Source organism: Sceloporus occidentalis, unplaced genomic scaffold (assembly GCF_023333645.1).
Source record: "Sceloporus occidentalis isolate IW3139 unplaced genomic scaffold, rSceOcc1.0.p SCAF_366, whole genome shotgun sequence".
In the NCBI taxonomy this organism is placed as follows: domain Eukaryota; kingdom Metazoa; phylum Chordata; class Lepidosauria; order Squamata; family Phrynosomatidae; genus Sceloporus; species Sceloporus occidentalis.
In genome coordinates, this window is record NW_028317346.1 from 141,572 (window position 1) to 166,214 (window position 24,643).

Below are 24,643 nucleotides of genomic sequence, written 5' to 3' on the forward strand. Positions count from 1 at the left end.
TGAGCCTAAAAGGCTGAACGGGCGATTTGTGTTTTGTTTTGCGTTGTAGACGTTTGTTTACAAAATACATTTTATTTATTATTTTTACATTTATTTGTATATAAACAGATTATTTTTTTTTACTAACATGATGTCTGGTAGTTAATAGAAAAATAATAAATAAATATAATATTAATTATAATAAATAGTTTCACCCGACATTGAAAACTCCACCGTTCCCTAACCCCGTCCCAGGATATATATATATCCTTCAAGCAATGCAGCTGACCTCCTCGGATTTGGTCGATTTTTGGGAAAAGCTCCTTAAAAATCTATTTTTTATTCTTTTTTTTTTAATTTATTGTCCTAAACCACATTACGTCACCGCGCAAGCGATCTAATTCTAACGAAGTGCGCAGAACGCTGCCCGCATCCCGTTATTCGCGTACCTAATTTCTCGCCGGCAGATTGAATGAGTGTGTGTGTTGGCTCGGCGTGTACCCTTTTTTCGCTTTTAACGGCGTAAACACACTCAAAACGATAGTTTACGTTTTCGCCGCGACGCGGCGCTGGGATTTATTAACGCTGATCGTTTTAAAAGCAAGATTTCAGTTTCGTAACTAAAGCTTCTCGCCTTCTGGCACCGCAGAGGACTTCGTTGCGTTTAATTTAATAAGCGGCTGCTGTCGGGACGGGGTAGTTGACACGGATACTCTGGCAGGAAGTATCCAGCGCTGTTGGTGTCCGATAAGGGAAATGTTACCACGTGTTTTATTGGTTGTGCAAAAATCATATTTATTTATTTTTTTGCCCCAAAACCCTCTTCAATCGCTTCCAAAAAATAGTTTTGGTGTAAAACGCCCATTTCCCCCCCCCCCCTTAAATTATGTGAAATACTTAATTTTTTTAATTCTTGTACCCTTTTTGGTGTGTTTGTGTGTACGCAATCCTCTCGGGGGGGGGCAAACATAAAATAGAACACCCTAAAAGCTGTATACATGTATAGTCTTCAATAAATACCCGTTTTATGTGACATCTGCACATTTTGATATTGTAGATTTTTATCGGCCCTCCTCTGTTCTTAGCAATACCTAATTTGGTGCTCTTTTTAAGATGCCTTCCAACTTTCCAGGGCGCCTTTAATCAAACAGCGTCTTGTGGATAAGCCAAATATTTTAATCATTTCTGCTGCCGGCGAAGCCCATCCAGTCGGACAGCGTAAAATGAGGGGTTGGAGCGTTTTTAATCTGTTTTGCGATTTCCCATTCAGTAAACCCCACTGAAAAGGGTTAATTGGTTTCCCGCACCGTACGCCATGTTAAACTAAAGCAAAGTGTCGCGTTAGGAGCCGTCTCTTGAGAGAGAGAGGTCTTCATTTTGGAATTTGCCCCATACCGGCGGCAATAAAAGTATATTAATATTCCTATGTGGTTTGTTTTGTTTTTCCTCCCCAGTAAGGATATGTCCTCAGCACCCACCACTCCTCCATCAGTGGATAAAGTAGACGGATTTTCTCGGAAGTCCGTCAGAAAAGCTCGGCAGAAGAGATCGCAAAGCTCCTCGCAGTTCAGGTCTCAGGGCAAACCGATCGAGTTAACGCCTCTGCCTCTTCTCAAAGGTAAGGACCGTGCCAGATGCACCAGGGGCGTTGGGTTACCGCTTCCTCGGTCTACCTCCCCGAATCGCAATGTGTTGTTGTTTATACACATATAGATCCCCAGGGCTAAATATATATATATATCTCTCTATATCTATATCTATCTCTTCCATTCAAACGTTGGGGGTGTCACATGCCCATTATAGGTGTTTTTCGGCAGTGGACAGGGGGCAGCCTGAGCGCTAGCCGTTTAAACTTAAACTTGGATCAGCGAACACAACAGGGGTTATGGGAGAAGGGCCATTGGAACACAGGAGTGATGGGAGTGATAAAGGGTCATCAGAACACGGGAGTGATGCGAGTGATAAAGGGCCATTGGAACCCAGGAGTGATGGGAGTGATAGAGGGCCACTGGAACACAGGAGTGATGGGAGTGATAAAGGGCCACTGGAACACAGGAGTGATGGGAGTGATAAAGGGTCATCGGAACACAGGAGTGATGCGAGTGATAAAGGGCCATTGGAACACAGGAGTGATGGGAGTGATAAAGGGCCACTGGAACACAGGAGTGATGGGAGTGATAAAGGGCCACTGGAACACAGGAGTGATGGGAGTGATAAAGGGTCATCGGAACACAGGAGTGATGCGAGTGATAAAGGGCCATTGGAACACAGGAGTGATGGGAGTGATAAAGGGCCACTGGAACACAGGAGTGATGGGAGTGATAAAGGGCCACTGGAACACAGGAGTGATGGGAGTGATAAAGGGCCATTGGAACACAGGAGTGATGGGAGTGATAAAGGGCCATCGGAACACAGGAGTGATGGGAGTGATAAAGGTCTTCTGAAGCCTATGAAGAGATTCCTTTAAAAATCAGCCATTTCCAGCAACAAGTCATTTACAGCATTAACCCCATCTGTGCTGGATTTCTGACCCATTTCATGTTATTTTAATGCACAAAATGTGCTTTTCTTTCAAAACCAGGGACATTTCCAAGTTACCCTGACCCTTCGGACGGTAGCGCATGTATGCTCTGTATTATGTTCATTATGACATCTGGGTCAGAAATGAAAGCCATGCTTGTATATTTCAGTATTAATTGTAACTCGTCCTGATCCGGCTGCCTGTGAAGATTTGGGAGTTTGGTGGAATGGTGTTTTTTGTCGCGGCGTCTCTTTGATCTATTCATCCATATAACGTATTTCAGAGCGGCTCCCAGGCATGACCTCCCTGCCGGTAACATGACTGCGTTCCCTCCCGGACCTTCAGCGAACTAAATGCGTTATAAAAGCATCATTTCCAGAGCGCCTCAGGTTCTTTCCTGCTTTGCTATAATGTAGCGGTTGTATAGTTTGCTTTAATATATTTTGATACCATATATATGATATATTAATATCCAACTTAAAGGGTTATGCTTTGGATACGATACCATATATCCGCCATAGTGCTGATTTCAGGTATAATGTGTGTATATAGTGTATATACTGTGTATGTATATATATATGTGTGTGTGTGTATATATATATATATATATATATATATATTTATTACAGGCTGTATCCGCTCCTGCTTGGCACTTTGCATTACAGAATGTATTATTGCTTGCGTTCAGGTGACTGTTCTTCAAACCGGAAACATGTTTTCCTATTCCGCTGGCTGCCCGGTTGAGTCTAGTACGTCGGCGGATTTAAAGGCATCCTGTCAATTCAGTAGCTTTTTAATAAAACTGAGATGAAAACTCAAATAAAACGCCTCAACCCTAATCTCTGATGGCCGGCAAGTTTAAAAAACAAAAAAAAAACGCAGCATAAAATATATATTTTTGTAAATGCGAGAAGGGAATACATTGTGTCGCCTCCTGACTGTCTCTTTGGAAAGCATTATTAATCTATAGACATCTCGCACATCCTCAGAAACGCTCCCGTTGAAGTCAAAGGAGCAGCAGCAGCAGCCAATCACGCGTATGCTAACAAAATGCCCGTATTCAGAGAGCATGTGATTGGTTGCTGCGTCTGCTTTGGTTTTCAAGGGGAGGTCAGCACCCATTGGCTAGAATGGGACCGGCATGCAGGGGTATGCACCCTGCTTCCGGAATGGGCGGCTGGGGGAGGAGTTAACGAGACAGGCGTGTCATTTTTTTTTATTTTTTTTTTAGCATGGATTCCATCATGCAAAGTGGGCTCCAATATGCATTTAACACGAACATGCGACCCTTCAAAGCATCTTCTATTCTGTATCTGCAGACATTTTCAGGAAAGTCTTTGTCGCATTCACCTTCTGTCATGTCTGAGGGTCAGGCTTGAAATATGATCTAGTGTTTGTCGAGGTCTGTCGGCGTATGGAGGCGTTTAACTTTTTGTTTAGAATGCTACACGACAGCTTATGAAGCTGCTGGGACGTATGTTTCCACCCAAGGGGTGGAATAATTGCCCCCACCCACCCCCCAGTGGAAAGGGCATTGTGCTGCGGCACCCCGCTTGAATGCTTGTCGTGTAACTTTGTTGTTTTGGGGATTACTTCTTCAATTAACACGGTTGTCATGGCTACTAGATTCTCACCGTATCTGGTCTGTATCGGGGCACCTCTTTCCGGCTCCTAATAACGTTAGTCTGGCTCTCGGATTGTCCGTCTAAAAGGTGTCTGCAGACTTCCGCGTGAAGAAGGGTCCGATTCCTCCACGTGTTTGAAGAAAGAAGGCGCTCGCGAGAAAAAGTGTCCACGGGTACCGGGGTTCGGTGAAAACCCCCGACCGGCCCGGAGAACTAAACGGTGAACCGTGCCGGCGTCCATCGGCAGCCAGGTAAAAGCGACGAGATGCCGGGGTTTGGTTTTTAACTAAAGAATGGGGGGGGGGGCCCTAAAAACACCCGCAATAAATGTATTTACCGGATAGAATAAAAGACACCTCGTTACAGGATGTGGGTCGCCGGTCGCCCGTCCCAAACTCTTTAGCGTCTTCTAGAACCCTGATCACGTCCGTCATGGTCCGTTCACATACAATAAATGTAATATATTATATACGTGTATGAGAAACGGGACATTGCGCATGATCGTATTGAATGGCTTGAGTGGCCCGGCTCAGGGGTTTGGGGGGACGTTGATGCTTCGAGGGAAGATACAGCTTCTTATAGCAAGCATTATTAAAGCCCCCATAACATAAAACGGAATTCAAAGAGGTGGGGGGGGGTGATACGGCATTTAACACTTTCACCACCAGCGACCCAAATAAATGCTGGAGGCCCCGGCAGCCTCTAAAATTTCCCAAAATCTAATTTCCTTTACTGACGGACACATCCTTCCCGTACATTCCTTACAGCCGCCGCCGCTGCTTCAGACGGGAGAGGGGGGTCTTTATAAGCAGACATTAGTCCGGTAAAGAAGTAGTTAATATTTAAGGGGCTCGTGATCTGGAACACACTGAAAAATGTGTGATTTGGTACCAGTGGACTCTGCTCTTACTTAAACGTCACCTGATGTCAAGCAGGAGCCGTGGTGACCAATACTTAATGCACAAGAGCAGTGAGCGTTATTCTGCCTCTTATCCAAGGTTTTGGTTAAACCGCACGGCTACCGGTTATTCCGGAACCGCGACGGCTGCGAGGAAGGACTGCATCGGTAATAAAGGCAATCGAAGGGTTCAGGGCGGAAGAGCAGCTCGCCAAAAAAGAGAGATTTTATGGTGCAAATACACGAAAGGAGACATTATCGCTGAAAAAAAGTTTTTTGCCGTAATTAAACAACTCGGCCAGGGAGGGGTTAACACTAATAATACAAAACACAAGGGAGACACTCGCTAGGGAAAAAATAGCAGCCATATATATATATATATATATATATATATATATATATATATATATATATATTAGACCCTTACTCCCTCTAGATTGTAAGCTCTTGTGAGCAGGCCCTCCTCCTCGTTTCTGTAAGTCAAATGTCCTGTCTACCCTTTGTACAGCGCTACGGAATTTGATTGCGCTATATAACCAATAAAAAATTGTATATATATATATAAAATAAAATGTGTGTATTTTTATTCATACGCGTCCCGCCAGCGAGTGTGGATAATATATATATATATGGATAATGTGTGTATATAAGGATAATATATAATATATATATAGGCTTTTGACTTGAAACTCTTCACATTTATGAAGAATTGGTCCATAGGGAATCACGGACAGCATGAAGGACTTAGCTGTTTGGACAGCGTCCCTTATCTCCCGAGACGGTCGCCCCTTATCTCCCGAGACGGTCGCCCCTTATCTCCCGAGACGGTCGCCCCTTATCTCCCGAGACGGTCGCCCCTTATCTCCCGAGACGGTCGCCCCTTATCTCCCGAGACGGACGCCGTGTCGGGCTTATCTTGTAGACGGTTAGATCGCGGCTGGGAGTGATAGAAACGCCTCCTGTCAATAACTTTTATTTTTGTTTTAATTTTTTTTGTAATGCTTTTTCAATTCAGTCGTTGGTCTCGTCTGAGATTCAGGAGCCGTATGTCTATCCCATGCATGTTTAATCCCCTCGCTGTATTACCCTCTACCACCTCTGCTGGGAGGCTGTTCCACTTATCCACCACCCTCTGAGTAAAGTAAAACTACCTTACGTTACATCTAAAAGTTTACGCAATCTTTTACCTGTTGGTGGCTATTTCTGTTGTCAAGCAGTGACCCGCTTATGATTCTTAACCCCTTAATGACAAAGCCCGTACATGTACGGGCTCAAAATGCATTGTTTTCAATGGGTTTAGGAACTGCCCGTTGTCCTTAAGGGGTTAATGTTATTCGGTGCAGTCCTGGCTTTCCTCATAAAGGTTTAGGGCATGCTTTTTTGGGGGGTAAAAGTGGAATGGCAGCTTCTTCAGACGCCGATGTTCTGCCGGGAGGAAGGGGTCATTCTGACATAATGATGAAGCTGTTGCACAGACGATGACATCACGGATCCCGATCTTCAGGAAATCCACTCCCTTCCAAGTGACGACCGCCGGCGAAAACAAAGCTTTTGGGAAAATGCTTTGGGCGCCGCGAGTTTTTGTAATAGGACGGGGGGACTGGATGTGATTCGGGGGGCCGCGCGGAAGCGCTCTGTAGCGTGACTGCGTCGTGTAAATTGGGGAAGACTATCATATTTGGATTGTTGCAAACGATTCATTGTGACGGGAACGTTGTTGCGGTTGTACCGGTTAGCCGAGTTCTAATGAGATGCCGGAACGCATTGAAGGGGAAACGTCGGCGTCGCTGCTTGTCGTTAAACGCGACTTGTTTCCCCGTTGTACAGCGCTGTGGAGTATGATGGCGCTATATAAAATAGTAGTAATTAAAACTAGCCAGAAATGCTTTGTGATTAGGTGTGACAGCGGGGCCGGGTTACCTTATGGGGATCCGTGGGAAAAAGTTTGTTTCCCCGCTATCTGAACCAATCGACCAGCGAGTTAACAATCGGAGGGGAATAACGGGGAGGAATAATGCAGATCCTGAGAACAAACAGTTATATGCTGCCAGGGGGGTTAGCTGGTAGCCTGTTTTTGGATGAGGTCCTGGATTTCAGCCCCCCTGTGCCCTGCCACGTTTGTTATGGATAATACGATTTATCCGATTTTTCTGTGGATAATCGCAACCCGGTATTCAAAATAATTGGCCCCTCTGCCTTTAACTACAACTCCCATCATCCTGTACCTGGTGGGGAATATTGTGCCCAGTATTTTCCAGATTGATCAAACTACTGTAAATTCCCCATTTTGAATCCCCCCCCCCACGTCTCCGCCGTGGTTTGAGTTCCTGCATCGTATATATTATATTTATTTATAGAATATATATACGATATGCTTCACCTCACGCCTTCCGACAGATTATTATTATGAACCCGTTTACAGCTGCTGTTCCACTCGGACGAGCAATTAATTACACCTTAGCTGATCTGTCCTTTTATTCTATTGTCTGAAAGTTTACACAAACTTTAAGAAGCTGTCCGGTTTCTACGGGAACAACCTATCGGTGTCTGCTATTGCGTCACATGACCGGGGGGGAAAAACCAACTTTGAATTTAGCAGTAATAGGAATGATCTCCCACCGCATCCGATTCAGCAGTGTAGGTGGAACAGCACCTTTAAACAGATGCGAAGGGTTAATCGGACACCAGTTTGTTACTTTATATTCTCTGCCGTTTGGAAACCTTGTGTTATTACTTATTGTGTTTTACATATAAATCAAGGAAATGGCGTTTTTGTGTCGTTTTACATTTTTTTAATGCGGTTTTAATTGTCCTTTAAATAGAACAATTATCTCCTTCTATTTGCCAGCAGATGGAGAGCAGAGTTACAGCCGGGGGTCTCGAGCGCTCGCCGTGTAAGAGAATCCCCCCAATAAAGGCCATTTAACGCGAGAACCGCGGTGATTCACACCCATTCTATAAGCTTAAAGGAGAGATCTGAAGGACAACGTGTTTCACCTTGAGCATACCCCCCCCTCCCCGGAGTGCTGTATACAGTAATATCACCCCCCCCCGGAGTGCTGTATACAGTAATATCACCCCCCCCCGGAGTGCTGTATACAGTAATATCACCCCCCTCCCCCGGAGTGCTGTATACAGTAATATCACCCCCCTCCCCCGGAGTGCTGTATACAGTAATATCACCCCCCCCTCCCCGGAGTGCTGTATACAGTAATATCACCCCCCCCCCGGAGTGCTGTATACAGTAATATCACCCCTCCCCGGAGTGCTGTATACAGTAATATCACCCCTCCCCGGAGTGCTGTATACAGTAATATCCCCCCCCCCTCCCCGGAGTGCTGTATACAGTAATATCACCCCCCCCTCCCCGGAGTGCTGTATACAGTAATATCCCCCCCCCCCTCCCCGGAGTGCTGTATACAGTAATATCACCCCCCCCCCCCGGAGTGCTGTATACAGTAATATCACCCCCCCCCTCCCCGGAGTGCTGTATACAGTAATATCACCCCCCCCCCCCTCCCCGGAGTGCTGTATACAGTAATATCACCCCCCCCCCCCGGAGTGCTGTATACAGTAATATCACCCCTCCCCGGAGTGCTGTATACAGTAATATCCCCCCCCCCTCCCCGGAGTGCTGTATACAGTAATATCACCCCCCTCCCCCGGAGTGCTGTATACAGTAATATCACCCCCCCCCTCCCCGGAGTGCTGTATACAGTAATATCACCCCTCCCCGGAGTGCTGTATACAGTAATATCACCCCTCCCCGGAGTGCTGTATACAGTAATATCACCCCCCTCCCCGGAGTGCTGTATACAGTAATATCACCCCCCCCTCCCCGGAGTGCTGTATACAGTAATATCACCCCCCCCCGGAGTGCTGTATACAGTAATATCACCCCTCCCCGGAGTGCTGTATACAGTAGTATCACCCCCCCCCTCCCCGGAGTGCTGTATACAGTAATATCACCCCCCCCTCCCCGGAGTGCTGTATACAGTAATATCACCCCCCCTCCCCGGTGTGCTGTATACAGTAATATCACCCCCCCCCCCGGAGTGCTGTATACAGTAATATCACCCCTCCCCGGAGTGCTGTATACAGTAATATCACCCCCCTCCCCGGAGTGCTGTATACAGTAATATCACCCCCCCCTCCCCGGAGTGCTGTATACAGTAATATCACCCCCCCCCCGGAGTGCTGTATACAGTAATATCACCCCTCCCTGGAGTGCTGTATACAGTAATATCACCCCCCCCCCCTCCCCGGAGTGCTGTATACAGTAATATCACCCCCCCCCCTCCCCGGAGTGCTGTATACAGTAATATCACCCCCCTCCCCCGGAGTGCTGTATACAGTAATATCACCCCCCTCCCCGGAGTGCTGTATACAGTAATATCACCCCCCTCCCCGGAGTGCTGTATACAGTAATATCACCCCCCTCCCCGGAGTGCTGTATACAGTAATATCACCCCTCCCCGGAGTGCTGTATACAGTAATATCACCCCTCCCCGGAGTGCTGTATACAGTAATATCACCCCTCCCCGGAGTGCTGTATACAGTAATATCACCCCCCCCCCCCCGGAGTGCTGTATACAGTAATATCACCCCCCCCCTCCCCGGAGTGTTGTATACAGTAATATCACCCCCCCCTCCCCGGAGTGCTGTATACAGTAATATCACCCCTCCCCCCCCCCCCCGGAGTGCTGTATACAGTAATATCACCCCCCCCGGAGTGCTGTATACAATATCACCCCCCCTCCCCGGAGTGTTGTATACAGTAATATCACCCCCCCCAGAGTGCTGTATACAGTAATATCACCCCCCCCCCAGAGTGCTGTATACAGTAATATCACCCCCAGCATTGACAAAAACCTGGTTTTATCTAATTTTGCCCCAATAAACTCCCTTTATCAGCAGACCTGGAGCCGCCGTCGCTGGCAGTCGTGTGATATTTTGGGTGACTTTCCCGGCTCAAACACCACACTGAGCTGATGCTTTATGGCGATGCTAATAAAGTCCGTTCCTCCATAGGCTTTCATTAGTCAATCATTAACCAATGGGGAAGGGGAAGGGGAAGGTCAGCTTCTGATAAATATTGTGCTCTGTTCATTCTCTGGTGACTGAAGAAAGGACCCTCCTGTGCATGCGCGTTAAAGACCACAGAGCAGCATCTGTTGTGGGCTGCCGTTTGTAAATCGCCTCGGTGTAAGTTGGACTCTCGACTTCCTAAACCTTAAGAGATCTGACACTTATGACTTCTTAAACAGAAACTTAACAAAAAAGGGTTTCTATGGCAACAACCTATCAACGCCAGCAATTGCGTCACACGAGAATTAGGTGTTCCCGACGTAATTATGAAAGAGAACTTTATTTTATGAAAGATTGTATTTCTGGGAGGGGATTCAGCAATGAATTCCGCTTCTAATGCTGCGGTTGGTGGCGCAGTGAGAGTCCGAGGGGTGGCTGCTCCTGACTCACAGTAGCCGTGTGTGTCTGGATGGCACCTGTCTCATTGGCCCCTTCTCCGCTGCAGACGGTATCTGTGGCCCCGATTGTCTCTTTAGGGCTTTGTTTCTCCCTGGCAGATTTTCTCGCGCTGCGGAAGTGCGTTCTCTATTGTTTGAGACGGTTTTGCGCTTCCTTCCTGTAGCTCGGTGTTTTCTTTTATTTGTGTGCAAACTTTTATAATCCCGCTTTACTCGCTCCTGTAGAAAGCAGACAGGAGTTTTGGGGGGGTTTCTTGTCAGAAAAAATAGCGCTGAAACTTTATTTTCTCCAAAATAGCACATCCAGCATTTTGAGCAGGGCTAAACACACATGTGTTCGTTCATTCATTTATTCATTCATACACACACACATACATACACACACTCATTCATATGCACACACTCGTACATACAAACATAGTCATTTATACATTCATTCATATACACACACACACATGTACATACACTCATTCACACGTTTATATACATGCACACTCGTTCATACATACATGCATACATACGCACACATTCGTACATACATACGCGCGCACACACACTCGTACATATATCTCAGTAGTGTGGCGTGTTCAGTAATATAAAGGCGTTTCCGAGGACCCTCGGAGTAGACCGTTGCGTGCTTTTCTGTCTGGTTTCACCTCATAACGTTTCCGATCCCGTCTGCATGCAGCGAAGCCCCCCGTTGGGCTGCGCGTCTCCGTGTTACGTCGGGGGTTAACTATTCCTCGACTGCTCGTGGTTTCTCCGTGGCTGATTGACGTGTTCAGGGCTTTCTCTTTGGCTTCTCTGTTGGCTCGTGTCGACGGGCCTTCCGGGTTGCCAAGACGTTTCTTTTCCCCCGGCGGCGCTGCGTTGTGTTTGAGGGCTGATAATGTTATTTATTAACGAGGTGCAGTAACTGAATCCGCGGCCTGCGTCGGCTCGTGTTACGGCTCGCTTAAACGCCGCCGAGTCATTGGATAAATAATGCACGCGTCGTGGTACCCGGCGATCCGATCCCAGCCCGGCGGTCACATGGCACTGAAGCCTGTCAGCGGGGGTCCTCACCGAGCGGGCTGATGACTTTACCCACCAAGTGCCATGCATACGTATGAGTGTGAATTTATCCGGCGCCCCGGACCATGCATACTGTGACATCTTATTTCAGGATTTTAAATCATGTCTCCAATGGACTAAAAGACTCTCCAGCCATCATGCATATGATAGCTGCGGGGTCTTTTCTGGTGGGGGGATTCTGAGCTCTCCACGCACGCATATGCAGCCCTCCCGTCCGCTCCAACGCTGGCTAGCCAGATGCTGCGGTGGGAGGTCTCGTCAGAACCCCATGCGCGGCAAGGGTTCCCATTCATTTTAATGGTCTCTGCAGGCTCCCGCACTTCAAAACGTCTTTAATACAAGCGTTAATGGAATGATGGAGACCCGATTCATATTCCTTTCCTACGGTGTCACGATTTATTGTTTACAAACCCGATCCTTCTTCTTCTTGCAGAGGTCCAGACCTCCGAGCAGCCCGAGCTGTTCCTCAAGAAGCTCCAGCAGTGCTGCGTCATTTTTGATTTCATGGACACGCTGTCAGACCTTAAAATGAAAGAATATAAGCGCTCGACCCTCAACGAACTGGTGGACTACGTCACGATAAGCCGAGGCTGTCTCACGGAGCAGACGTACCCCGAAGTCGTCAGAATGGTGAGCTATCCGTTGACCCGAAGAACGTTCTCGACTTGGCAATATCTGTCATTGCGTATCGTGGACCTGTATGTTTCTTAGGTTTGGGTAAAAGTAGGTTAAATCCTGGAAGCTTGAAATACTTTAAAATTCTTAAAAAAAAAAAAAAAAAAAAAGTCTGTGGTAGTAGCTGCAGCCGTCGTCCAATGATTGAAGCCCAATAGGTATATCTTGCTTGGTCCAAAGAAAAATGCATCTAAACACAGAATTGGAATACAAGTTAACTCATAAATAATAGCGGTATAATTTTAACATAAGAATTCAGTATTGTTTTAATTATTTAAACGATTCAGTGGCTTTTTCCTCCCCAGAATCTGACATCAGTATTGAGACAGCTGGAAGTGATGCATTTTTAAAGCTGTAAATCGGCAGTGTGTGTAGCGGCTCGGTGCGCTATAAAGGGTAGAATCGCGGCGTTCCAGCGGGGCGAGGAGGATAGGATCGGGACCGCGGCTTCATTTGTATTCCTCCTGCCAACCTGCAGCCTTTGAAGTCTCGCTTGGATCTAATTAATCGCGCCAGGGGTCTCGGTGTGGGGGGGGGGGGCAGAACGTATGTTTCTTTGCAGTCCAATGCTAAATTGTCATTTGACTTCACCAGGAGACATAAAACAAATATTTCGTAAGACCCCTAGTGATTTAGGACGCCCCAGGGATCGGGGGGCGGGGGGGGGGGGTACCTCGCAAATCCTCCTTTGGATAATAACTAGAAAAAAAATGTCTGAATAATATAAACTTTAACATGCATGGGGGGCATTCTGCAGCCCCCCCATACGCATTTGCCCCTGTGTCTGACTCCCACCTACATACCCCGTAGGGGACGGGTTTGAGCCAAACGCCTCTCATTCCACGTGATTTAATTACCCCCGGTCCCCTGTAGCGGCCCCTGTGAATGCTGCAGAAGGGGAGCGGCTCTGACCCGTGTGCGCAGAAATGCTCTCGGGGAGTCCTTTCCCCACCACTGATTGGCTACTTGAAGCAGCCAATCGGTGGAGAGAGTTGTTGGACCTTGGAGGGGAGGTCCGCTGCATCTTCCAGCTCCAGTGAATGCTTGACCCCCCCCCCCCCACATGTTTTTGGTCCGGATGAAGTACTGCTTCAGTTACATTAAACTGTCCCTTTAACCCCGACGTTCCGTTCTCACTAAAGCTCCCAGCGAGCTCCTCCTGTAAGGCGATCTGCGTTGGTCCTGTTTCACGTTCGGAGGCGGCGCATTTGCCTTCACTGCGGCAGCGCCTTGGCCTTTGGTCCTCGTCGCCGTATATTCTGCTCCTGGGTGGACGTTGACGAAGTCTCTGGACGCTGCTTTCCCCTTCCTGAACTTTTAACTCCTGATGAGTTTTCCATCCTGTACTTTGAAGGCGGAAACGTTGCGTGTTTATAATTAAACCGCGACTTCCCACCCCATGCGTGCACTAAATCGAAAGCTCTTCGGCCCGGCGGCTGTGCAGCAAGATTTAGCCCTCGTTACTTGCCCCGCTGATTGGTTGCAGCAAGAGGAGGAGAAGTCAAGGGCATTTAGGGCATTAAGGACGGGGGGGGGGTGTTTATTGTCCTGCTTGCCATTAGCTCGGCCAGTCTATGAAGTAGTAGTGCCATGTCTTATAAAATAGATGTTATTTATTTAAGGCTTTATGGGACCAATTAGATCCTTGTCTGCGATTAGTGGGTTAAACGCCCGCAGATTATCCCTCTTCTTCCCAAATTAGCATTAAAATATTCTACAGTCTGATAGACGTCTCATCAACATCGAGCGCCGGGGGGGCTTGGTCTTGCACGAGATTTTATCCCTTAATTATCTTTTTTTTTTAAATTAAAATTACAGATTTCTGTCAGTTTTGTAAACAATAAACGGCTCTTATTATCCAGAATTTTGTTTCCAGAAGAGGAAATGAAAAAAGACGGATGCCAAAAACGCGAGGCTTCGCTCTCGAAGAGTCAGTCGGGTAGAAGAAGCAGATGTTGCTGGTTTTCTCTTTAATGATGACCGGGAATATAAAACAAGCGAGGGGATTCTGCGGCCGGGCTATCCTGATTACTGCCGCTCTGAAACCGAGCGTTTACGCTTAATAGACCCCGATTTAGGGCGCTAGTTACAGCGGCGGAGACATCAAATATTCCTAAGTGTATCGCTTATGGTCTGGATCTTGTTAGCCTTGGGAGGACCAGGCTGGGGGGGGGGGGGGGCGGTCTGCTTATGGTCAGAAATCACTTTAAATATCGCAAGATTTTTTCGGTGACTTTCCGTAATGTGTTAAGGTTATCAAAAAGAGTCGTTATCGGGGTTTTTGTAGCCCGGTTATGCGCTAAAAGGTCACCGTTGTGTTGAGTCGAGTGGTCGGGTAGGTCTTCTTGGGATTGTTCCCAAATGTCTTGTACGTTCCGAAAGAATAATGGGTTTCATTGGTATTTGATCGAGCCACTAGATGACCAACACCCCATGATGGCGGCCAATGGTCCCATGTAGACCCTTCAGTAGACCCGCTTTGGGTGGGTCGGAACGGAACTGGGTTCTAATGCATCTTCTTCTGTTCTTCCAGGTCTCCTGCAATATATTTCGAACCCTTCCGCCGAGCGACAGCAACGAGTTCGACCCCGAGGAAGACGAACCAACCCTTGAGGCGTCCTGGCCGCATTTACAGGTAAAGGAGCGCACGGAGGGGGTGCATGTTGCGATCAGGTGCGTCACGCCTGACCGCGTGTAGAGAGAGGGAAGTCCTGGAAGCCCCACCGGCTTGCGCGGCCACGAATGCTAACAGTTGTTGTTCAAGTTTCTTTCAAGCGATGTTGACTGCAAGTTAAAAATAGGCTGGTGGCTACGACTCCCGGCAACATGGCGGATACAAACCCATGTGCCGAGTCCACCGCGCTCGAAGGAGCGAAGCCGTTCGTGTAATTAAGCTGCGGCTTTTATTAGAGTGCCTTAAAAAATCGCGACCAAGTAATAAAAAGGGAGAGATAAAAAAAAAAAAAAGGCATCCCGCAGGATTTCTGTTTTCTCTTACTTTTATTATATGTTTTTATTTTATGGCCGTCTCATAAAAGCCACTTTCTTCTCTACTTTAGAGCGTTTTACAGCGAGCCGTAACCCGTGATGTTTGATGGAAAGTAATCTGTGTCTCAGGGGCTGACTCTTGTTTTTGTTTTTCTTTAGCTTGTATATGAATTTTTCATACGGTTTTTGGAAAGCCAAGAATTTCAACCCAGTATTGCCAAAAAGTACATAGATCAAAAATTTGTATTACAGGTAAGCGCAACGCTCCGCTTTGAGAGTTTTTTTTTTTTTGTGGTTCTTGGTGTTAACGTCTTCGCCTTTGTCTGTCTGAATATTCCCTCGGTTTGGACAGAACTTTATTCAGCACTTTTATTCCCCGAGTCAGATGGAGAGCTGAGCCTGTTTTAATTCTCGCTCTGTTATCTGAGCCCAATCTACTAGGCAAACGCCCGACTCCTTATCGTACTGTCTGTGGGAAACGATAGAAGGGCTCCGTCTTAATCACCCAATCGGACTCTCTGACTAATGAAAGTCTATGGGGGAACTGACTTCATTAGCATTGCCATAAAGCATCATGATGCGGTGTTTGAGCCGGGAAAGTCACCCAAAGTATCACATGGCTGACAACGATGGCTGCCTCCAGGACTGCAGATATAGGGAGATTATTGGGGCAAAATGAGATAAAACTAGGTTTTTATCAACACCGACAGACATTACTGCTGGGGGCCTGCTCAAAGAGAATTATTTTTTTTTAAGCTTTTGAGGCAATTTTATATATATATATTATATATTATACATATACAGGCCGTCAGATTGTTTGACTTGTTGGTTAATGTATCAATTTATCTGTTGTCTCGTTTAGACTGTATATTTTCTGCATTGTTTCCGGCTCCCGGCACCTGTTTACGTTGCCACTGTTAACCCCTTCGTGACAAATCCCGTACATGTACGGCCTGCCAGTGCGTTGTTTTTAATGGGTTTAAGGACATCCCATTGTCCTTAAGGGGTTAATATATCGATCCGTGTTCCGCTGTCTGTGCCGAGTCATTGATTGCCCCGATTTGTTTGCGGTCGGCCACGCCATCGACCCGGTTAAACACGCTTTCCCCGCGGAGGAACTTTACGTTTTTGCTGAAAATCTAATCTTCGCGGATCGCGTTGCTAAGAGACAAACGTTTTAAGAATCTCTGTTCTCGTGGAGATTATAAACGGAGCGGCGCTCGCTTTGCTTCTAGATTTATTTCACATGGCGAGCGGTGATAGGCGAGGAAATTATCCAAACGCTTCAGCCGACGACTTAAAAATAACCTTTCGGATGTATTTTTAAATTGGATGTTAAATTTAGCTCCTGAAGCTCTTCCTTGCCCACTCAGACATGTATCGGGATCTGTGTGTCTTACTTATACACCTGTAGGTGCCGCTTTAACCCTTTTAGTGGCTTTATTTTGGGGGTTGCCTGCAGTGAGGTGTTTGCCGGGTCGCTGTATATCTGATAAATGGGAGCCAAGGATGGCCGCTTTCCAAAGATTTCTGCCGGCCGATAAACCCTCGCTTTCTGCTAACGCCTCGTTCCGGGGTGCGCGATTAGTCCTCTTTTTGGAGAGGTTTTAGTGCTGATGTACACACACATACATACATGCGCGGGCACACACACGCTCACACATACATACATGCGCGGGCACACACACGCTCACACATACATACATGCGCGGGCACACATGCTCACATATACATACATGCGCGGGCACACACACGCTCACACATACATACATGCGCGGGCACACACACGCTCACACATACATACATGCGCGGGCACACACGCTCACACATACATACATGCGCGGGCACACATGCTCACATATACATACATGCGCGGGCACACACACGCTCACACATACACACATGCTCACACATACATACATACATACATTTTGTAAACTTTACTGCCACCTAGTGAGCACCGCCGGGACACACAGCGCTGATCTGAGATTATAGGCTGTTAATTACTAGAGAGACTCAGAAATGCTATTTATTCATCAAAGGTTTTATGTTGCGTAATTAGCATACAATGGCGTACGGATCGCAGCGCTGACTCTTTAAAGCCCACATTTCTCCATCTAACCTCTTCATTCTGTTCCACCAAGAAGAGTCGGGGCTTTATAAATATCTTTTCCATAGGTCGACTGATGGAATGGTCTGGCTGCCCGGATCGTTCCAGTGGTTGCTATGGCGTTAACACCACGTTTAAACTTTGCTCCATTTCTATGGTTGACGTCCCTCTTGAAAAATATAGTTTATAATAGAGTCCCATTTATTGATACTTTGAGCTCTGGTTATTTTAGCTCGTATCTCGGTGCTTCTGTCCTAAATGCTCAAAGTCAGGATTTATTGCCTAATCGTGAGGCTTGGTGACTTATCGGCACGTCAAATACTCCAGCTCCTCAAACAATGTCGTCAAGCAGCACCATAGAAACACAGCGAATACGTGTTGATAAGAAAAAGTGTCTGGAATGCAATTTTTTTTTTTTTCTGGCTTTTTTTTCTAATAACGCAAGTGATTTAAAAAAATGCGACCTTCTGTACCGTCAACTCAATTTCTTTTGGGCATTCCATAAATACTTGGATTTATTAGGCTTTTCTTCTGCCGCTAGGCATTCAGGTCTGTCAGAGATCGCTCCATCAGTAAGGCAAATGCCGGCATCTCATGGGTGAAGTTTCCCCGTAGAGATCACTAAACATATTTTTATTTATTTATTTTTTTTAAGTCTCTTTTCCCTTAATATCTTTTTTTTTTTTTTTTTGTAATTTTTTAAAGTCGCTTTTACAAAAAAAAAAAAAAAAAAGAGCACCATCGCACTATATGCAAGAAGGACCTTGATAACATATTATTATTCTCTTTTTTTCATGTAGCTGTTAGAGCTGTTTGACAGCGAAGACCCCCGCGAGAGAGACTATTTAAAAACAGTTCTACACAGAATTTATGGCAAGTTTCTTGGGCTTAGAGCATTTATCCGAAAACAGATTAACAATATTTTTCTACGGTAAGTGACTTTTCATTTGCGTGTCTGAGCTCCTCTATTTTCCTTTTAATTATTCTATAGGTTTGGGGGTAGTTGGGGGAGGGGGTCAGTTGGCGCATTAGAGACCCCGTTTGTAAATGTATGGAATCTCTTCCCGGCGCAGCTTATGCCAAACCTTAAATCGTAAACTTCGGACAAGATGCCTTCCCCGGATGGTATAGTCTGACATATTTAAAACATATATTCTTTTTAAATATATATATTTATATTTTTTATTTTGTAGATTTGTTTATGAAACCGAACACTTTAATGGTGTAGCCGAATTGCTGGAAATATTAGGAAGGTGAGTATTATGATGCGTTCGGTGCAAATACCAAATACTTTATTTTGTTTCGTTTATTGTAAGCAAGACGGCGGCTTTCCGCGAGCGTCGTACGCGTGTGGTATTTAAACGACTCTTCTGTACGTGGATAGACCCGACGTGGTTTTCTTTCTCTTTAATAACAGTATTATCAATGGCTTTGCGTTACCTCTGAAAGCAGAACACAAGCAGTTCCTCGTCAAAGTACTGATTCCCCTTCACACTGTCCGGAGTTTATCTCTCTTCCACGCACAGGTACGGATTTTATCGGCTGTAAACACATGCGATGGTTTTACGTCTTTGCCAAAATCGCTAATTTATGGTTAAAAGACTCTCTGGATTTTGTGTACATACATATATATTTTTAATATGTTGGTGTTTATTATACTCCTTGTTGCAAGGGCTATGCTGCATTTTCTGCATGCTTACAAGACTCTTTTTAAAATGTATTTTGTTTTTAGTTCCCAAACTCACAAGCACTCTGTGGTACATCATATCCCTTAAAAAGGCATTTTTATAAATATTTTTTAATTATAATTAATTTTTTAAGATTCTTTTCCCCTCTTCTCCCCAGCACTACGTTGCAGTTTTTTGGGGGTTTTTTTTGCCAAAAGGACACCAGTTATAAATTTTAGTGGTCTATTTGGGCATAGCTTTCCCCTTACAATATTATGGTGTTAGTAATATTTTGTTTTTAGCGTTGAATGTCCTTTATTTTTAGATATCTTTAAAAAAATATATACTTAATTATATGATGTATTTTTTTTTAGTTGGCATATTGTATAGTACAGTTTCTGGAAAAAGATCCTTCGCTCACAGAACCAGTAAGTCTCGCCAATTTATTTCTATACCTCTGCTATCCGGCGCCTGGTTGTGTAGGTGGATTAGAAAAAAATTAACGGTTTCTTGGTCCTCTTTCTTTAGGTTATTAGAGGGTTGATGAAATTCTGGCCAAAAACGTGCAGTCAAAAAGAGGTAAGCTGAGTCTGGATGCTTTAATAGCCTTTTGAAAGTTCCATTTTGATATATTTTGTAACTAAAATAACTTAAACCGCAACTAATCTTGGTAATCAGCCAAGAGGGTTTTGTGGTTTAAACGGAGTAACTTCTAATGAAATTATCAGGCAGATTGTGCAGAAAGTCCATATTCTCAAGACAAACGTAATTATCAGGTTTGCTTCTGGTCTTCAAGACAGATTAAGATGGTATGCGGGCGTGATGTTAACTCTTTGTTATCCGCGTAAATACAAAGCAGGTTGGAAAAAAAAAATACATTGTACAAAAGTTTGGGGTCACTTGAAAATTTCTGGCTGTAGCTTAACAGCAAAAGGGTTTTCTAACAATCAATTAGCCTTTTAAACTTGGATCAGCAAACACAACGTGCCATTGGGACACAGGAGTGATGGGAGTGATAAAGGGCCATTGGGACCCAGGAGTGATGGGAGTGATAAAGGGCCATTGGAACCCAGGAGTGATGGGAGTGATAAAGGGCCATTGGGACACAGGAGTGATGGGAGTGATAAAGGACCATTGGGACACAGGAGTGATGGGAGTGATAAAGGACCATTGGAACACAGGAGTGATCGGAGTGATAAAGGACCATTGGGACACAGGAGTGATGGGAGTGATAAAGGGCCATTGGAACACAGGAGTGATGGGAGTGATAAAGGGCCATTGGAACCCAGGAGTGATGGGAGTGATAAAGGGCCGTTGGAACACAGGAGTGATGGGAGTGATAAAGAGCCATTGGAACACAGGAGTGATGGGAGTGATAAAGGGCCATTGGAACACAGGAGTGATGGGAGTGATAAAGGGCCATTGGAACCCAGGCGTGATGGGAGTGATAAAGGGCCATTGGAACACAGGAGTGATGGGAGTGATAAAGGGCCATTGGAACCCAGGAGTGATGGGAGTGATAAAGGGCCATTGGAACACAGGAGTGATGGGAGTGATAAAGGGCCATTGGAACACAGGAGTGATGGGAGTGATAAAGGGCCATTGGAACCCAGGAGTGATGGGAGTGATAAAGGGCCATTGGAACACAGGAGTGATGGGAGTGATAAAGGGCCATTGGAACCCAGGAGTGATGGGAGTGATAAAGGGCCATTGGAACACAGGAGTGATGGGAGTGATAAAGGGCCATTGGAACACAGGAGTGATGGGAGTGATAAAGGACCATTGGAACACAGGAGTGATGGGAGTGATAAAGGGCCTCTGTACGCCTATGAAGAGATTCCACTAAAAACCAGCCGTTTCCAGCAGTCGTTTCCAGTTGAGAAGCGTTTTAATGTAATTGGCTTCATACCAACAGATAATTCTGCTCTTGTTTCCTTTGACCGCTGTGTGTTTAAATATAACAATATTAACTTTTAACCCTATTTTAGGTCATGTTCCTGGGAGAGTTGGAGGAGATCCTGGATGTGATTGAACCTTCACAGTTTGTTAAAATCCAGGAGCCCCTTTTCAAGCAGATTGCCAAATGCGTGTCAAGCCCCCACTTCCAGGTGAGTGGATTATAAAGTCATTATCTGTTTAAATCCACTCTTATTTGATTTCTCGTGATTTGAGGCGTGTGAGCTTCCATTAGATTAAGCTCTGCGCTCTAAGTTACGCGACCTCTTTGCTTGTTGATTTGTTTCTGGAGGCTCTTTTGGGGAATTTTGTTCCTACAGATTAAATAAATTCTTGTTGCGTGGATCAGACTTCTACAAACAATCCGGGACCCTAAATGTGTTGGATTGTGGAGCTGCTTGACAGTAAAATATCATACTTGATGTATATTTTATGGCCAGAATCTCCAAATGCTTGGTGAAAAACTTGAGTTGCTGGTTACATTATGTTCTTTTAAATTGTATAGAAAGAGTTGATTGTTTGGGAATTTGCACATGCGTGGGATAGACATCCGGCTCCTTAATCTAAGACGAGACCAACGACTGATTAAGGTCTTTACAGCAGGAGAAACGGGCGACTAGACGGGGGCCCGAATGAGGGCCGATCTGTCGGCAGAGTCTGTTTCTATGTTGGTGATTATCTAGGGGAGACGGCTCCGAAGGGGTCATGCGAACCCCTTGGTTTGTCTTGTATCTACCATCTGTTCAATGTCTTGGTATGTGTGTATGTATATTACATGTGCATTTAAAGTCTTTTGTTTTTTCATAGGTGGCGGAAAGAGCTCTGTACTACTGGAACAACGAATACATCATGAGTTTAATAGAAGAGAATTCCAACGTGATCCTCCCCATAATGTTCGCCAGCCTCTATAGGATTTCCAAAGAGCACTGGAATCCGTAAGTACGAGATCGCCGTACAGGATCCGTGTCCCTCGCTGACCTCTGGATACACGGAACTTTGCTTTATTTACCAACTTACTATTTAAAGGGAATATATATATATATATATATATATATATATATATATATATATATATATATATATATATATATATATATATATATATATATATATATTATTATTTTAAGCCAAAAAACAACAGTTCCTTAATATTTTAAGTTTCGCATTGTGTAGAAACGTAACGCTAATGCAACATCTGCCGATGTCTGACGGATAACCCCCTCTTTTCCCCCATCCAGGGCTATCGTGGCGCTCGTCTACAACGTGTTAAAGGCATTCATGGAGATGAACAGCGCCTTGTTCGATGAACTGACAGCCACTTACAAGTCAGATCGCCAGCGGTAACTCTTTATAGCCTTTTTTTGTTAACAGCGCAGGAAGCTCCTGTTCCAAGCTGCTGCCTGTGCTGTGATGATCTTGAGGGTTAGATCCATGATCTTTAACCATTTAAGTGTCCGAGGAAAGGGTAGCCCGTAGCGGGGCAAACGTGTTGCCCAGTCCCTCACATGCCAATAAAAGTCGGTGCAGAACAGCTGGAAATAAAGTCCTTGTTCTCCTTTCCATGGGTGCAGAAAGGGTTCAGACTAAGATGTCGGGAGGAGAAAAACCAAAAAACCCTACTGCCCCGTCACAGGGTATAAATCGAGCTATCTGTGCTAATAGCGTTACGGAGGGGCCTGTGCGGCCGGAAACAATCTCTAGCGCTAGAGGCTCATGCGCCGTTTGCTAAAACAACGCGGGGAGAGAACAGGAAGCGGCTTCCAACTTCCTGCTTGGGCCGACCAATGGGATTCCGACACCTCTGCATGGGAAACGGAGGAAGTTTGCATTCAATCTTCTTTTTGTGGATGCGAATGTAATGTGAGGGTTGGAAAAGATAACCCAAGTATCTTAACAATAGAAAATAATAAAGTCCTGAGCCCACGACGAGCAGTGAGCCTGGGGGTTTGGGGGTCCGCATAATGTTAATACAGAGCAACGTGTGACATTCCCACATAAAAACGGACGCAAATGCACTAAATTATTCATCAAAATCCTGCCCCCCATAAGCTTCTTGTACTCGAATTAGCCAAAACTCGCACAGACGCCCCCCCCTCACCTAATAGCCAACGTACCCCAGTAAACGACTTAAACGCAGCCCCTGTTCTGCACCGGCTTTGGTAGAAACCCCGGTAAGTAAAATGGACCCTTTTTAGAACTGTACACTAGATCCAAGTACGCACAAGATCATTTGATTGTTTTTATGTGTATTTTTAAAATTGATTTCTATATTTTTGTACCGAAACGTACAGACGTGATTCCAAAATAGTTAATTATATTGTAGCAACACCAGCGGCTTCAGAATACAATTAATTTGTGCGGTTAACCCTTACCTGTCTTTTTCCCTCAGGGTCATGTAACTTTTTTTTTAATACCGTTTGTATATGATGTATCGGCGTGATATATGGAGGCATATTGATACGTGTGTGTGTGTGTTAGGGGCTCCCGGTTAATCGGGTTTATGTCTGACTCGGCGCCTGCCTGCGGACGGGTACGGCGTGTTACGGCGAAACGGCCGGCTTTACCTGCCAGAACACTCGTGTGTACGTGACGCATAGCATGCGGTGGTGATTCCTGATCAATCGAGCGCGGGTTTAGCTGATGTGACAGTACCTGGGCTCTGCCAAACACCCTTCCGATCTCCGAAAGACAACGGCGATCTGTTGGTACACGAGCTCGCCGGGGAAGTTATCCGGGCAGACAAAGGCTTTTCTGTATTCACCTACAACCGGGATCTCGGAGAGCGAGACAGCCCAAGCGGTCAGGTTTTCACAAACCAGAGCCTCGTTTTAAAGGGTCGATTAGTGTTTTCTCGCTAAAGAATCAACTCGGGAAGGGCCAAGTCGATAGTTTTGTCTCGGGGTGTGTGAAAAATGGGTTTGTAGGGGCCAGATCAAATGTAAATCTTCCCATTCGGCCGATCAAAATGACTGACAGGGTCATTGGCTCCCGGTGTTTTAATGCGACTTCCACTGCTGTTCTTATAGTGAGAAGAAAAAAGAAAAGGAGCGCGAAGAACTATGGAAAAAACTAGAAGACTTAGAACTAAAGAGAGGTCTTCAGAGCGACGGCATCATCCCAACTTAACAGAGGAACCTCCTGTACCTTTATCCCTCGGAGTCTCATTTATGTAGTAGAAGATGGATCAGCAGTTCCTGTATTGTGCAACTTTACAGTAGATCACCTTTGTTTCATTATTCAGCACTGTATATAACTGTCTTAAGTAAAGGATAACAAAAAAAAAAACAGAAAAAAAACAATATATGAACTTTAATCCAAAAGTTTGGATAGTAGGAGAACTTCTCAGAACTTTGAAAAACATAATCATTGTTTTAAAATTTCTTTAAGTCTTTTTTTTTTTTTTTTTTAATTTTTTTTTTTTTTTTTTTTGATTTCTCGAGGAAGTTTATGGTGTCAAATTCCCATTGGCCGAGGCACTTGGTATTACCGTTAAGCAAGCAGACTATCTCTGTGCTTTCAAATCCAGGCAACGTGTTCTTCAATTGAGCTCCCCTCCTCCGCTATACTGTCAAATCTATTTATATAGTTTAAAAAAATATTAAAAAAAAAATTCTACGTTTGTGTAACATCCTCCTGGATATCTTTCATCATATTTTTTTTTATT

At 45.3% G+C, this 24,643-nt stretch overlaps 1 protein-coding gene across 2 annotated transcripts; it reads left to right on the top strand.

Moving 5' to 3' along the window:
- Positions 1 to 1,440: 1,440 nt before the first annotated feature.
- Positions 1,441 to 24,105, top strand: LOC149273573 (serine/threonine-protein phosphatase 2A 56 kDa regulatory subunit epsilon isoform-like). 2 transcript variants are annotated; one of them, XM_089506140.1, is made up of 13 exons: positions 1,441 to 1,597; positions 12,017 to 12,213; positions 14,792 to 14,893; positions 15,406 to 15,498; positions 18,157 to 18,287; positions 18,550 to 18,609; positions 18,774 to 18,882; positions 19,398 to 19,451; positions 19,552 to 19,602; positions 21,012 to 21,131; positions 21,787 to 21,914; positions 22,218 to 22,319; positions 24,006 to 24,105. In XM_089506140.1, the coding sequence occupies exons 1-13, from the start codon at positions 1,441 to 1,443 to the stop codon at positions 24,103 to 24,105; spliced, it is 1,404 nt and encodes a 467-aa protein (XP_089362266.1). The 2 variants fall into 2 exon arrangements, with proteins under 2 accessions (XP_089362266.1, XP_089362267.1); XM_089506141.1 differs by having other exon boundaries at positions 22,218 to 22,304.
- The last annotated feature ends 538 nt before the right edge of the window (positions 24,106 to 24,643 follow it).